Genomic DNA, 1,281 nt, shown 5'->3' with positions numbered 1-1,281 from the left:
GAATTATATACCCGATATACATCACTAATATGGATCAACTCCGACATGATTGCCACGATGCGGAGAGAATATTGGCGACTCGGTGGACCCGACATCCCAGCAACCTCGAAACTCACCGAGGGTATAAAGATCGTCCGAGGATCGATGAGCTTTGTCCGGAATCAGTCGGAGAAGAGAGTGTACCTGGAGAACAAGAGAAAGTGGAGGCATTAGCTAGACACTGGGAGACCAACAGGGAACGACAGCCACTGACATGCTGGAATTGTGGAACCGTGGGACACCCATTCAACGCGTGTGAATCGGAGGTTTTAAAGGTGTTCTGTTTCAAGTGTGGACTACCCGGTGTGAGGACTCCAAGATGTACTCGATGCCAGACGGGAAACGGCGTGAGGAGCTTGGGCAAGAACAAGGAACCACGCTCCAATCCGTTTGCCATGAACAAGTGAAAGCCTCGTCAAATTGCATGCCTAATGATAAGGATAGCTGTAAGGAGAATAAAATTAGTAAAATTCTGATAAATATAAATAAACCAGCACATACCATTAAATGGTCGAAACGTGAACCGATAGCAGTCCGGGAAGCACATTACCAAGAGGTCAGGAACCGAATATTTGGGAAAAATGATCCGGACCGGAACATTTCGCCAAAAATTGCCAGAGCCCGTAGGAGAAGTCAGCAGCGGAAGGCAGAAAGAAGGATGATTTGTTCGGCCATCAGAGCTGCGGTGGAAGGCGACAACAGACCATTCGCACAGGTGAAGATCGAAGACCTGGAGTTCGTGGGTCTCTTGGATTCCGGGGCATCAGTAAGCTTGCTTGGGGAAGGTTGCCTAGAAACAGTGGAAAGGTTAGGACTGAAATTAGAGAGATCACAATCGATAATGAAATCAGCAGGAGGTACACAGCATCGAGTAGTGGGGAAGATTCAACCCAGCATCTCGTATAATGGGGTAACACATCGATTGCCGATACTCCTTTGTCCATCCTTGAAACAAAAATTGTACCTGGGCATAGATTTCTGAGAAAATTCGAATTGGCACCAGAGGTGGTGGGTGTAGAATCCTTACACCAGGTGGAATCCGAATTTATGGCCAAAGGAGAACCGATAGAGGCACATATCCTATCCCCCGAACAGACTGAGCAACTGGAAGAAGCAAAAGGACGTTTTCTGACCTACGAAAGTCAAGGATTATGACTTACCAAAGTAGAAGAACACTCGATCCAGTTAGTTGAAGGAGCTGTACCCGTCAAGGAGAGATTCTTTCCCGTGTCTCCGGCGAAA

The 1,281-nt window shown here is 47.4% G+C and overlaps 1 protein-coding gene across 2 annotated transcripts; it reads right to left on the bottom strand.

Annotated features, from left to right (window-relative positions):
- Nucleotides 1-963, bottom strand: LOC139353645 (uncharacterized). 2 transcript variants are annotated; one of them, XM_070997989.1, is made up of 3 exons: nucleotides 541-963; nucleotides 254-483; nucleotides 1-183 (listed from the first exon to the last, which is right to left on the bottom strand). In XM_070997989.1, the coding sequence occupies exons 2-3, from the start codon at nucleotides 434-436 to the stop codon at nucleotides 25-27; spliced, it is 342 nt and encodes a 113-aa protein (XP_070854090.1). In that variant the 5' UTR covers nucleotides 437-483; nucleotides 541-963; the 3' UTR covers nucleotides 1-24. The 2 variants fall into 2 exon arrangements, with proteins under 2 accessions (XP_070854090.1, XP_070854091.1); XM_070997990.1 differs by having other exon boundaries at nucleotides 254-467; nucleotides 590-963.
- Nucleotides 964-1,281: the final 318 nt, after the last annotated feature.

Source organism: Drosophila suzukii, chromosome Y (genome assembly GCF_043229965.1).
Source record: "Drosophila suzukii chromosome Y, CBGP_Dsuzu_IsoJpt1.0, whole genome shotgun sequence".
In the NCBI taxonomy this organism is placed as follows: domain Eukaryota; kingdom Metazoa; phylum Arthropoda; class Insecta; order Diptera; family Drosophilidae; genus Drosophila; species Drosophila suzukii.
Note: the sequence above shows the minus strand (reverse complement) of the source record. Positions and strands in the feature narration are given on the sequence as shown.